The 13,297-nt window shown below is 32.4% G+C and overlaps 1 protein-coding gene and 1 long non-coding RNA gene across 2 annotated transcripts in view; both read right to left on the reverse strand.

The window, feature by feature from the left end:
• The window catches only part of LOC127701545 (splicing factor 3B subunit 3-like), a 49,992-nt gene that overhangs the window by 22,577 nt on the left and 14,118 nt on the right, over window positions 1-13,297 (reverse strand). Inside the window, exons 7-14 of the mRNA XM_052205459.1 lie at window positions 11,739-11,851; window positions 11,137-11,199; window positions 10,555-10,629; window positions 10,231-10,334; window positions 9,413-9,578; window positions 7,762-7,857; window positions 7,355-7,427; window positions 4,272-4,423 (exon numbers count right to left, since the gene is read on the reverse strand). Coding sequence (XP_052061419.1) covers window positions 4,272-4,423; window positions 7,355-7,427; window positions 7,762-7,857; window positions 9,413-9,578; window positions 10,231-10,334; window positions 10,555-10,629; window positions 11,137-11,199; window positions 11,739-11,851 — 842 coding nt within the window. The remainder of the gene's footprint in view (window positions 1-4,271; window positions 4,424-7,354; window positions 7,428-7,761; window positions 7,858-9,412; window positions 9,579-10,230; window positions 10,335-10,554; window positions 10,630-11,136; window positions 11,200-11,738; window positions 11,852-13,297) is intronic.
• Window positions 1,315-3,174, reverse strand: LOC127701590 (uncharacterized). The gene is made up of 2 exons (XR_007982112.1): window positions 3,086-3,174; window positions 1,315-2,504 (listed from the first exon to the last, which is right to left on the reverse strand). It is a non-coding gene; the product is annotated as an uncharacterized LOC127701590 (long non-coding RNA).

Consider the following 13,297-nt stretch of genomic DNA (forward strand, 5'->3'; position numbering starts at 1 on the left):
AACCCTGAACAGTTGGGGCAAAAATGGACACAATATTCAAGCTTGATACAGGTCTGAATTTGGATTGTAATTAAATATTTGACATATTATAATTTCTGAATAAATGTAGTCACAGAACTTGAAATCGATTATATGAATTGAATTTATATTCAATTAAAGATTTCTTGCTGTTGTGCAATACACTGTGCTGTTGCGCAATACTTAATAAATCTGTTGCCAGACTATAAACAAATAAAGTTCAATTTCTTCTCAATGTCATATTTGAAATTTATGAAAATCAATAGGGAGATTACATCAATAGCTATAAATAATTCACCAAAGTTTCATGCGAACTGCTTAAAGCATTTTTGAGTTGTTGTCAAAAAACTGGAAAATCCCCGCTTTTTTAATGAATAAAACCCCATAACTCAGAAATGTAAAATCTAAAATTTATAAAATTCTAAAGGGAGCTTACGGATTGATAATTTAGTCTTAGATGCAAGATTTTTTTTATCAGTTGTAAGTGGCTTTGAACTAGCTGTCAGTAAATGCGAGTACTCTCAGATCTGTACTTAGTGTCTTTTTGTTGTTTGGATGTACAACTACCCGGCCTCGTCCACTTGTATTTGTATTTATCCATCTGATGAGTTAAGCCTCTTTCAACTGATTTTTATAGTTCATTCTTATATTGTACTGTTACAACACTGTCCCAGGTTAGGGGGTGGGTTGGGATCCCGCTAACATGTTTAACCCCGCCACATTCTGTATGTACATGTATGTGCCTGTCCCAAGTCAGGAGCCTGTAATTCAGTGGTTGTCGTTTGTTCATGTGTTGCATATTTGTTATTCGTTCATTTTTTGTACATAAATTAGGCCGTTAGTTTTCTTGTTTGAATTGTTTTACATTGTCATTTCAGTGCCTTTTATAGCATACTGTGTGGTATGTGCTTTGCTCATTGTTGAAGGCCGTACTGTGACCTATAGCTGTTAATTTCTGTGTCATTTGGTCTCTTGTGGAGAGTTGTCTCATTGGCAATCATACCACATCTTTTTTATATTTACATCAACAGATATAAACAATTCACCAAAGTCAAGGTGAGACAACAAAACTTAGTTGTAAGATCTCTGAAATTTTTTACACGGTACAAGTTTTTCTAATTGTTGGAGATTGCACGGTGACAGTAACACCTGTAACTGCTTTACCCATTTCTTATGCACTTTGGTTCGATAAACTCACTGAATATCATACCACATCTCCTTATTTTTATATGCATTACAATTTACATGTGCATGTAATTGTAAATAATATTTATATATATATATATCAGAACAAACTTCATTGCGTCACTTTTATTTATGCATCCTTTGGCACAATACAAGTTCTAAAATTACACAACATAAAACGACTAAATGTTATTTCAGATGAAAGTTTTGTTTCAGTTCCATTCATAGGATTTATTAGAATTTTGTATGTTTTGCCAAGTCCAATAATTAGCTCTATGTGCATGTGTTAATTGGAGACTTTTCTATCCCGTATAAGAGTTTTGGAACTAATTCTGTTTCTTTTTTTGAAAAAAGTGAGCAAACAAATCATGCACATTTAAACCTTTGTCTGCCATCACACTGTCACCTGGATCACATAATTGAACTATTCTACATCTTTCAACTATTTCACAGTCACTGGTACAACCAACATATGCATTAGAGACATAGTTGACTAAACCACCAGGAGTCGAACATACAAGTATTTTCAGTGTTTCTGTTTTTATATGATGAAAAGGTTGCCTGAGCTCTAGGAGCTTTAGGTTTTATCACGGGATATTCTGTGCTGTCAATAATAATCCAAGTTGTAGGAAACTTTAATTTGAAGTTGGATGGCGAAAAATACCTGACTAAACCACTAAATGGCCAAGTGTTAGCCTCACGCCACTGTTTAGACATAAAAACAATCCATGTTTACACAATATTCTTAACACTAGTTTCAATCTAGAATCTAGACAGTTCAAAGTTGGTTGTATAATGCCTCAATTTCATCAAAGTCATAAAAAAACTGATTTTCAAATTACACCCTATCAATTTGAAAATATATGTATCTCAAACAATGTGCTGCTGGACCAAGTGTGGTCAAAACAAATAAAAATTTAGTATACAAGTTACAACTCTAAACCGGTATATAAATGCATGGCTGTATCACGTGTCTTCATTTCAAAATTCTCTGCTGAAAATATAGGCATTGATGGTGTTTGCGTAATTCCATCTGTGAAGCTCAACATTAGCTCGGCAGTTGGTGGTGGACAGTCATAAATCATGTCTGCAGTATGAATGACTTCTTCAGGAAAACCAACTTTACAATCAAAACTTTCCTCTAGATTTCTACTACAATATTCATCAAGTTTAGTTCTTTTTGTTTTCACAGGAAACTGCCCTGATTTTTCTTTTTGCGGACGATTCAGTCTCTTGCTTGGTCCAGGAAAATAGGCTGGGAATGGCAGTAGACTTAAGTCTCTGTATGGTGGGTTTGCACCCTGAAAAAGGTTATAAAACATTAGTTTTTTGATAATTAAATGAACTTTCATTAGCAATGCATACTTTATACTACCTGGCAAAATATTAACTAGATTTATTCATTACAATCTGGATAAAAATATGTTAGCCTGATTCAATGTTCATCAAAATGTATGTTATGTAAATCCAAAGGACAAACAATGAGAGACGTATGCAACAAACATACATTGTTTGTACCTAAATAACTATAATATAGATGAGAGCATGTCAGTGTTTTGTTCCTGTTAACATTGTCATTGACATTTTTCAAGAAAGTCTATGAGGCATAGCTTATGCATTCCTGTCATTACTACATTAGCATAATTACTGCTAAAATAATTCTCAGTATGATATACCTCTTGTAAGAAATCATTATAAGTGTAGCAAGCACCAAAAAATCTCAAACAGATCACATTGAATCGTAATCCAAAAAATTATGACGTCTTGAATTAACCACCCCTTTTATTCTAAAACGATAATTGCGGTTGTAAACAGACTTTGGTTATTTCGCATGGCGATTACATATATAACTATATATTTTAAAAAGAAAATAGAGTTTTACCATGAATAGTTTCCTGCACGTAGTCTTTTTCAGTAAAATGTGCCTTGCAAACAACAGCTGATTGAGATGGACTCCACGATTTCACCGTGTTCTCGTCCAATCTGCGTATGGGCCATGGCGTTGATCCAACTTTTCCTTCTTTTTAAGTCATTTGGAAATGCATGTCCTCCTCTTAAATGACATCCAGGTACACAACAACAAGTACTTGGCATCGTTAATTAAAAATGCAACTGTAATAGTTGCACAGTGCAGAAACCGGAAGTTGAAGAACAGGATCGGCTACCACGGCGCCACCTATTCAGGAACGATAATTTGCTACTTTATATAACTGCGAAATAACAATAACGTTAGACGGGTTCGCGTCCATAACCAGAAATGCGCTTTAAATTGTATAATATAATTCATGTTCAGTCGCGTTAATTATTATATCAACGACTGAAATGATTTATAAACATCTAAATTGCAGATAACACTCGAAATTAACCCGACCTCTTTCCACACGGAATTCAAATAATTCTAGTTTGTCAATCGGTTGACTGCTTATAATGTAAAATACAAATATATCAAAAGTTTTTAAAACTAACAAAACACAATGATCGTTTCTCTATTTCCCAATGTAAATGAAATGAAACAAAAAACATTTTATATCACAATAAGAAGAGGAGAGAATCAACATTTTCCGGATCTTCTTGGAGCCTAATGACCCCCCACGTAGATAAGTTGGATATCGCGGAAAGAAAGATTAACACGGCACATAGAAAGGCATTAAAGCACTGCCTTTAAAAAATTGAATCATAATTTCCTGTCGATATGCACATCTACATAGTATGTCCTTATTATCTACAAAGTTTCATGAAATTTTGTTGTGTGGTTTCAGAGGAGTTGAGATGACAAACTGTTACAGTAGTACATTAAAGTAAATAAGTTCAAAGGGGCGTAACTCCTAGAAAAAAAATTGAATCATAATTTCCTGTCGATATGCACAACTACATAGTATGTCCTTATTATCTAAAAAGGTTTCGTGAAATTCTGTTGTGTGGTTTGAGAGGAGTTGCGATGACAAGAAACAGGACTGAAGGACGGACGGACAGACGGACGGGTCAAAAACATTATACCCTCCGCAACTCGTTGCGTGGGGTATAAATATATGCTCCAATTTTTCTATTACTAGATGGAATCTACTGACCTGCACCAAAGCATCATCTCCAAGCTGTGAACAAGATAAAGTAGGCGTTGTTCCCAAGAACCCAGAATCTGTTACTTCTTCAACTGTTTCACCAATGGACAATACCAGAGTAGCGTTGACGAAAGACACAATAATATAAGCATCATATTCCTCTGAAAGTAGAAATAGTACAATAATATAGTCTTCTTCTTATACAATTTACTTTCCCTTTTTTAGGATGAATGAATTATGTTTGAATTATACCGAATTCAAAAGAATTACCAGGGTCATTCAGGGTGATGAACTTTTGATTAAGATTCCTGTTATTACCTAAGATTTTAATTCTTTAAGACTACTAGCTGCTAAGATCTGCACTTTAAAATTAAAAACAAAAGCAAAGATGAATGAACACTTGGTCAAAATGTCATATTTGAAGAGGAAATATTCTTGAGGTTGGCCACATATTCAGGTATCTCCATGGATGAGAATTTTACCATTTAACATTCATCAAAACAAAAACATAAAATGATTTCATTCACCAATTTTGTTGTATGAATAGTCAACAAAATGTTTATATTAAATACGCATTTTATTATAGAATAATCAGTTGTCCTGTTTAATCTAAGTCAATTCCTGAGAGTCCTTAGGTTGATATGGATGGATTACTCAACACCTTCTGTGAATGATAAATTTCATACAAAGTCTTGTAAAAGTGTTTTAAAAAATCTTTTGAACTTGTTGACATGCAATTATTTCCTGTTTTATGATAGTTTTAGAGAGGATACATTGCATAGTAATGTTCTACTTGTTTAACATCTCTATCTGATTGACATACAGGTCCTGTGTTCATGCATCACTTACAAGGATCTGAAATGCAATGTTCCATTTTCTGTTTAGGGATCCTCTGGTTTGGTCTTAATGATACAACCCTTCGAACATTTGAAGGCTGATATTTTATTGGCTCAAGTAGTAATTGCCAGAACTAAAATAGGACATAGTGTTGCCAGATCCTTGTATGCAAAGTGTTGACACAGGATATGTATTTATTTTAATCAGATTGTAATTTTCAAGTATTAAATAAAAAATTTTAATTTTCAAATAGAAATTGTTGATATCATTTGCTGCAGCATAAATGAATAATGATGTAAATCACATGAATATCATAAAATGAAACATAAAATATATGAAATATTCAGTTATTTCAAACAAAATAAAACATTACATGTTATGATCATCAAAGGGGAAACATTATACAAAGTCTGTTTTATATTCCCTCTGCAACAGAGGCTCTGGAAATATATAAAAATAAGAAATATGAACTTTCAATCTCAAGAGCCCAAATAACAATGACATACTAAATAAACTCATCATAGATACCAGGATTGAAATTTTGTATGCCAGACAAGTGTTTCTTTCATCTACAAGACTCATCAGTGACACTCAAATAAAAGTACAAAGTTGAAGAGCATGGAGGACCCAAAATTAAACCAACTAAGCAACTTCTAAAAACACGAAAATGTGTCCAAGGACACCATGCCCACCTATCACATTTCCATGTTCAATGAACAATGAAATCTTGGTCAAAACCATAACTTAGCATTATATATTAAACAGTTCACTTAATAATGAAAAAGTGTACTAAGTTTCAAGTTGATATGACCACATACTACTTTAAACAAAACTTTAACCTATCACATTTCTTTGTTCAGTGAACCGTGAAATCTGGGTCAAACCTTAGTTTGGCATATACATAAAACAGTTCACATCATAATAATTACATTAGATGTATGTTTCATTATATGTTATTTTGATTGGCTAACAGCAATCTCGCGTCATTCTTCATTTCAAAATGAATTGAATGAATTGAAACATACATGATGACACACGTTTCCACAATAAAGTGCACAGGTAAATAAAATAAAAACTTGATAGTAATCGTGTTTTCATGATCATAGCAGAAAAATGTAATTATAAGTATTGAATGCTTCTTTTAGTAATTTCATAGGGTTGTAAAAGCATTGACCGTGCCTACATTTTTAGAATGAAGCGCTTCATACAAAATGTACTTTGGTCAACGCTTTTACACCCCAATGAACTTAAAAAAAGAAGCATTCAATTCTTAAATGAACACATGTTCTAAGTTTTAAACTGTGACCAAAACTACCCTTAACCAAAACTTTAACCTGATACAAGATAGACAGACCCATATACTGGAATACATAATTTCCCTCTTCTATCGCAGGTGTGGCATAAAACTATTTTTAGGTTCTTACAAGATATGTCTAGTATCACCTACCAGATAAAGTAATCAAACCACAGAATTATCAAAGATATTTCTCTAAAATTTCACTTAATTGTTTTCCAATTGAATGATATGAATATGAATAATGAACATTCTGCATCAAATGTCTGGTCAGTGTATGTAACTGACTCTACCCACCTGTTTACTGTACAGTTTGCTTCTTAGACAGGACCTGAAATTAGAAAAGAGGCTTGGTGTTGGAAGATTTCCATCACACCAGCCCTCATTAATCTTTTTTTCTAAAACTGATCCTAACCAAGTTTAACTGATAACAATAACTGTCAACATCAGGCACTGTTCTTTATCAGGTTTTAAGCCGATAAAACAGAATGGCAAGATAAAACCAGAAACATTGTTATAACTTTCCTATCTCTATCAAGCCTATTCTGTTCATTACAAATGCATCTATCAACAGCTACAATTTCTAACATATGAACCTCACTTTCATTTTCAGCAGGTATGTTAATAATTGCTTAAAGAACATTAGTTATAAAGAGCAAATTTGTTAAATAAATAAAAATTCATGACATCATACCATAAACTGCAACACAAAAATATGTCTTGTCTGTGTGATATTATCAAAAACTTTGAAGGAAACAATCTTCATCACAGGTCAGACCGAGACATGACCCTAACCATCAAATATATCCTGCTGAAAAATCAATTGAGGTCCTTGTAATAAGTTTACAACAAAAAATGAACTTTTCCAAATAGATTGCCCTCCCTGCCACTATAAAGGCATCTGCTAGATAACACCTGCAATAAAGTTGTTACAAAATAAACAGAATTTGTATGAAGTTACCGTCAACATTTTTCTTTACAGTCCATACAGCATTAGGATTACCGGGCAGTTCTGAAACAGCCATTTCTGATACCTATAAAGATAGAAATATAATAATGTAACTTGACATCCAACAAAATTTTATTTTTATTTGAACACTTATTTCTCTTTTTTCACCATGTTCACTGCAATCTACTTCTCTTTTTTTTTTTTTGCAATGATCACTAATGCATTTATATTGCCGGTATATAAATTCCTTTATCATTTATAGCCATATTTCTTTTAGGTAAATCATAAAGTTATTTCTGTATTTGATAGTGATAAAAGAAAACTCTTTGGTTCTAAAGCATGACTCAAGACTTATTAAAAAGTTGATCATATTTGAATAAATGTAAAACGCTCTTAATAAAAAGTAAGTAAATCCTTACTTCTAAACCATGTCTCAAGACTCGTAGAGTAGATCTTGGCCCTCTCCCACACAGTGTATATAACTGGGGTGTATCCTCATTAGCCAAATCTGCAATCTACAGAATATAAATACATAGTTAAAATATAATAGAATAGACATTTCTAAAATGAATAAACTGTTAACACAGAGGTATGTCTTGCCTTTTTGTTATTTTGATAATGCAAATGTTGAAATTCAAATAGCAATTCTTTAACATGTAAGATATGCAAATATTCAATGAACCATGACTGAAGGTACAGGGCTAAACAATCTCCATGGAAATGAGATGTGCCAAAGCTAATACAACTGCATACAAAATACTATTGACTTATCATAAGTCACACCCTTTGAACAAACCTAAACACAAACATTAACTTGTAAACTGTAAAAGTTTCAAAGTCAAACAACCATGATGAGGGGGTGGGGCTATATAATCTCCACTGAAATGAGACTTGCAAATGCCAATATATTTTCATACCAAATATCATTGACTTAACATTAATGGTTCATTTTAAACTGATCTAATCACAAACTAATACATGTAAACTAAGCAAAAGTTTTAAAGTCAATAGACCATGACTGAGGGGTAAGGACCAAATATTCTCCATGGAAATGAGATGAACTAATACTTATACAACTGCATACCAATTATTGTTGATTTACCACTAATGGTTCCTCTTTAACTGACCTAATCACAAATTAATACATGTAAACTAAGCAAAAGTTTCAAAGCCAATAGACCATGACTGAGGGGGCAGGGCCAAATAATCTCCATTGAAATGAGATATGCCAATGCTTATACAACTGCTTACCAAATATCACTGACCTACCACTAGTGGTTCCCCATAAACTGACCTAATCACAAACTAATACATGTAAACTAAGCAAAAGTTTCTAAGTCAATAGACCATGACTGAGGGGGAGGGACCAAATAATCTCCATGGAATTGAGATGTGCCAATACTTCTACAACTGCATACCAAATATCATTGACCTACAACTAGCGGTTCAACATAAACTAGACCTTATCACAAACTAATACATTGTTGAAACCGCCGCCGCCGCAGGAAACAGCATAACTTTGTCTTGCTTTTTGAATCCATCAAGGCAAAAAAAAAACTGCATTTCTAACTGTATTTGAACAACAAAGTGTATTAAAACTAACAATAAACAGTATAACCATGTGATCTTATCATGTGACATTAACAATCCTCCAATGCAATATTGGGTATGGTTTATCAAATATGTTAAGCTCTAAATGTATCCAAGATTAGTGTACTTATGAATAAACTAAACAGAGACAATGAACGATCTCCTACAAAAACACATTCTTGTTAAGTAAAAAACTGTTTAAATTATTGAAAGCAATTTCAAATCAACATGTACATTTAGATATGCTGTCCTACACTGTACTTTGGAGAAGGTTTCATTCAGTAAATCCATATTACCAATGTTATAATGAAAATCAGCAAAAATTTCATAGAATCAAATACATTACAGGCAAAGTAAAATGAAATTAGTAATCAATACTAATATGTGCTTTGGTCCAAATCTTTATTCTATCTATGACTGCATAAAGATTTTGTATCTTTACAACAGAAGACATCATAAATCACAAAGACATGTAATTACCTGGCATGACATAATTGGAGAAAGGCTGTCTACTTCATCTACTTGTACTAAATTTTTCAGAGATCGTGGTGAAAAGAAGAAAGTGTCACCCTCATCTAATGGTGTGTTACTACTAAATCTAGGCTCATCGTCATCATCACCCAACTGTGCTATTTGGTACAGAAAACTGAAATTAAATTCATTTCAAATTTAATCAAATATACAGGGTTGATGAACTGCTTGGTCGCTGCCAGAACACACAGTGGGAAATATTCAGGACCATTACATATTATAGAGAAGAAAGCAATATGCTATTTAATTAACACCCTTAGTCAATACCTTGTTCTTCATATTTCCTGAGTGTTGTAAAAGATTGCCAAGAAAAATGTTTTTTTCTTAAAACCTATGTCCAAATCCAAATTTACACTTCAATATAAGTCAGTTGTGCATTTAAAGTTATATCATTTAACGTCGTTTTCAACACAAAACAGATCTAGACGTCAGGTTGTCGTCTCTTTGACATATTCCCCATTTCCACTCTCAATTTTATTTTATGATTAAATTGAAACAGGTTGAATATATATTGTCTAAGCCAAATATAACTACAAAGCATGTCAAATACATGTAAGTTTGACCTAGACATATCATTTACGATGTTGTTCAGTAATTTCTTTTGCTACACGTAAAAAACCAAAATGCATGGACTGGTCTCAGTTCCAAATATGTGCCTGATACTACTATAGTATCCTTACCATTATACAAAAATAATTTTGTAGCTGTGTAATACTCTTGAAAAGCATATAATACCATGTTTCAGAATTCTTTACTATCATTAATACCTGTTTCCAAATTCTGATGCAACAAAAAGGAAACCAGATTTCAGCACACACATGCTAGCTGCCACTGGTACTGTGTCAAAATACTTTAAATTTATGGCTGTTACCTAAAGGAAGACATTAAAATTCAAAATATATTTTGTCATTTCTGTCATAATTTACTGTTTGATTTTCTGGTATAATTCTTTACTGAATCCAAATAATGCTTGTCGTCTGTTGTTTCTATTAAAAGAAAATTACTGCTTTTAATTTTATTAGATCTATTCTTCAAAGGCGAGTTCAAAAAATATTGAAATTTTACAGTGTAAAGTATATCTTTGTACTTACCATGTCTTCATCTGTGTCTAAAGTTATCTTAAATATATCTCCTTGTTCTGTCTGAGCCAGGAAGAAAAACATGGACTGTAAAGATACAATAATAAAAATATGAATTCATTTAGTCAAGTTTTTTCTGCAACAAATATATCAATAGATATGTGGTTTAAAGGTCATTTTCCAGCTATGCAACCTCATTGTAAGAGGCAAGAGTAAAAAGAAATTATTAATTTTGTTCTAATCAAAATGTTAGGAAGTTTCAATGAACAAAACACAGTGAATGAGGACAAAATAATGCATTTTGCACCCTCTGTAACTCACATATTTATATTAAGGTGAATTTTTCATCAAAAGGGATAAATAGAGAAATTCAAAACATCAAAACTAGCTGAAACTTAATGCTGTTCAAAATCAGTCAAAACAAGAAACTGTGAAATGTTATAAAAGTTTACAATAGTTAAGTGTGCTTGATTTTTATAGCAAAAAAGCATGGCACACATTATAACTGTTATAAACATGCTTGTTTACATGGTAATTCATGATATGAGATTGGCAACTATGAAAACTTATTAAAATTGCATGTATTATACTTACTTTAGTTTTATGGGTAGCACTACATACAAAGATCATCCCTCTTTCTGGATCATCAAGATCATTCTGTAAAAGATGTATTGTTTATTTACAATTTCACTGAATATATATTAGACTATTAATCTTTTCAAATTTAAATGAGCATTGAAATATTAGTGTAGGGTAAACTTCTGTGGCAAAATGTCTTTCGTAAAAAAAAAGCGAGAATTAAACTCAAACAAAAATTTTCGAATAAACAGTATATTATAATACCTTCGACAGTTTTATTTACATCTCTGGTGAAGAATGTCCATACTTGTAAGCTACATGGAATACAACTGGTTTTTAAAAGCTTTTTTTCTGATTTTATTTAACTAGAAAAACACAAGATATTGAATTTAGTAGAAGGAAAGATTAATCTAGATTGAACAGTTGTCATGTAGTCTAGTAAGCAGACTTTGGCAAAAACATGAATTTAAATATCAACAAAAATGCGATTTTTCATCAATCCACAGTAACATCGATGATCAGTTAGCTGTAGTTCAGAAAACAACCTTCCAAAAAAAATTACTAAAGAAAGAAATTACATGAGTATAAGAAAATAATGAAATTGGAACACAACTTACTCTCCGTCTAGGAATAGGACATCTAATATCTGGTTGGTCTCCAATATTTTTGTATGTAACATAGTTCTCAGAACAAATCAGTACACCACTTGGTCCATCTGTGCCTCCAGGAACTAAAACATAACAGACATCAGGGTTTGTAACAAAAATATATTCTCTTCATATTACCAATTAAAGATGGACAATCAAACTTTCAGTGGTTTATATACTATATAGACAAAAGTTTTCATTTCTGAAATTTTAACACTTTCAGTTTTTGACATGATAAATCATTTAATAAGAACCAAATAAATGGGGAATGTGTCCATGGGACACAGATGTCATGGACACCGATGATGCCCCCGCTTAAATATAACTTTATAAAGGGACATAAAGCAAGAACTGTAAAAGTGACGCTACCCAAATTTGATCTTGATCTGAGTTTTGTGGTAATCAGAACTGTGTATAAGTTTCATAACATTTGGTCGAGGCAAACTTAAGTTAGAGAATGGAAACGAATATTTCAGCAATTTTTCCATTTGAAAAGGAGCATAACTCTAGAACGGTAAAAGTGACACCATGAAAATTCAAACTTGATCTGTGTTTTGTGGTAATACGCATTGTGTATAAGTTTCATAACATTTGGTTGAGGCAAACTAAAGTTAGAATACGGAAACGAAAAATTCAGCAATTTTTCCATTTGTAAAGGGGCATTACTCTAGAACGATCAAAGTGACGCAACCAAAATTCATACTTGATCTGTGTTTTGTGGTAATAAGCATAAGTATAAGTTTCATAACATTTGGTTGAGGCAAACTAAAGTTAGAGAACGGAAACCAATTTTGGGACGTATGGACGTACATATGGACAAGGGTAAAACTTAACGCCTCTTCCGCTACGGCAGGGGCATAAAAATTAGTCACATGTACCGTAACTGTAAGCCATAATATGCTTTCTGTTAACCAACATATATGCACAATATTTTCACAGTTAATGTTATTTTGCTTCCATATTATCTGAATAATCAAAGCACGAAAGCGCTGTAAAGGCAGTTAATTACAGGTTGTGTGTATTTTAAGTCCAGTTATATCATTATCTTGCATAGTACAGTGTACATATCAGAGGTGGCTTTCAGTATTTAAGATTTAGAGTTCTCTAATGATATTGAATAAGTTTTATGAATGTCATATTCTGAGCACTATATGAAGGCGATTGTTCTCACTTGTTTATAAACTAGTGCATTATGTCCAGTTTGTACCTTTTTTATCTATGTTTATAGTCAAATTAGTTATCAAAGGTACCAGGATTATAATTTAATACGCCAGACGTGTGTTTCGTCTACATAAGACTCATCAGTGACGTTCAGATCAAAATAGTAACAAAGCCAAACAAGTACTAAGTTGAAGAGCATTGAGGACCCAAAATTCCAAAAAGTTGTGCCAAATACGGCTAAGGTAATCTATTCCTTGGATAAGAAAATCCTTAGTTTTTTCATTGGCAATCATAACACATCTCCTTATTTATATAATGATCTATATTCAACGACCTCAGGTACAAAAAAAATGTATGTAACTAAACTA

This window comes from Mytilus californianus, unplaced genomic scaffold (genome assembly GCF_021869535.1).
Source record: "Mytilus californianus isolate M0D057914Y unplaced genomic scaffold, xbMytCali1.0.p SCAF_5, whole genome shotgun sequence".
Lineage (NCBI taxonomy): Eukaryota > Metazoa > Mollusca > Bivalvia > Mytilida > Mytilidae > Mytilus > Mytilus californianus.